This window comes from Nestor notabilis, unplaced genomic scaffold, assembly GCF_000696875.1.
Source record: "Nestor notabilis isolate BGI_N333 unplaced genomic scaffold, ASM69687v1 scaffold19343, whole genome shotgun sequence".
NCBI classification, from domain to species: domain Eukaryota; kingdom Metazoa; phylum Chordata; class Aves; order Psittaciformes; family Psittacidae; genus Nestor; species Nestor notabilis.
In genome coordinates, this window is record NW_009923529.1 from 1,950 (window position 1) to 2,304 (window position 355).

At 49.9% G+C, this 355-nt stretch overlaps 1 protein-coding gene across 1 annotated transcript in view; it reads left to right on the plus strand.

Moving 5' to 3' along the window:
• The window catches only part of LOC104403901 (nuclear receptor subfamily 4 group A member 2-like), a 3,265-nt gene that overhangs the window by 1,903 nt on the left and 1,007 nt on the right, over positions 1–355 (plus strand). Inside the window, 1 exon segment of the mRNA XM_010012189.1 lies at positions 189–355. Coding sequence (XP_010010491.1) covers positions 189–355 — 167 coding nt within the window.

A 355-nucleotide genomic window follows, 5' to 3' on the forward strand; every position in this document is an offset into this window, starting at 1 on the left:
AGAGCGGCCGCCTCAGAGCACTGCTCCTAATCGGATTAATTGCCCCGGAATGTCTAATTTCCTCCCTGGTCAGAGTGAGGTTTAATTGTTGTAAAAACCTGGCTCCCCGACTAGAAACGGGGCTAGCAATTTCACGGGTTATATACTTTAGAGAACCTCATTAAGCGCTTTTCAAAATGGATTTCCAGTTCCAGGCTAACCCCGACTACCAGATGAGCGGAGATGACACTCAGCACATCCAGCAGTTCTACGATCTCCTGACTGGCTCCATGGAGATCATCCGAGGATGGGCAGAAAAAATCCCTGGCTTCACTGACCTCCCTAAGACAGACCAGGACCTACTCTTCGAATCCGC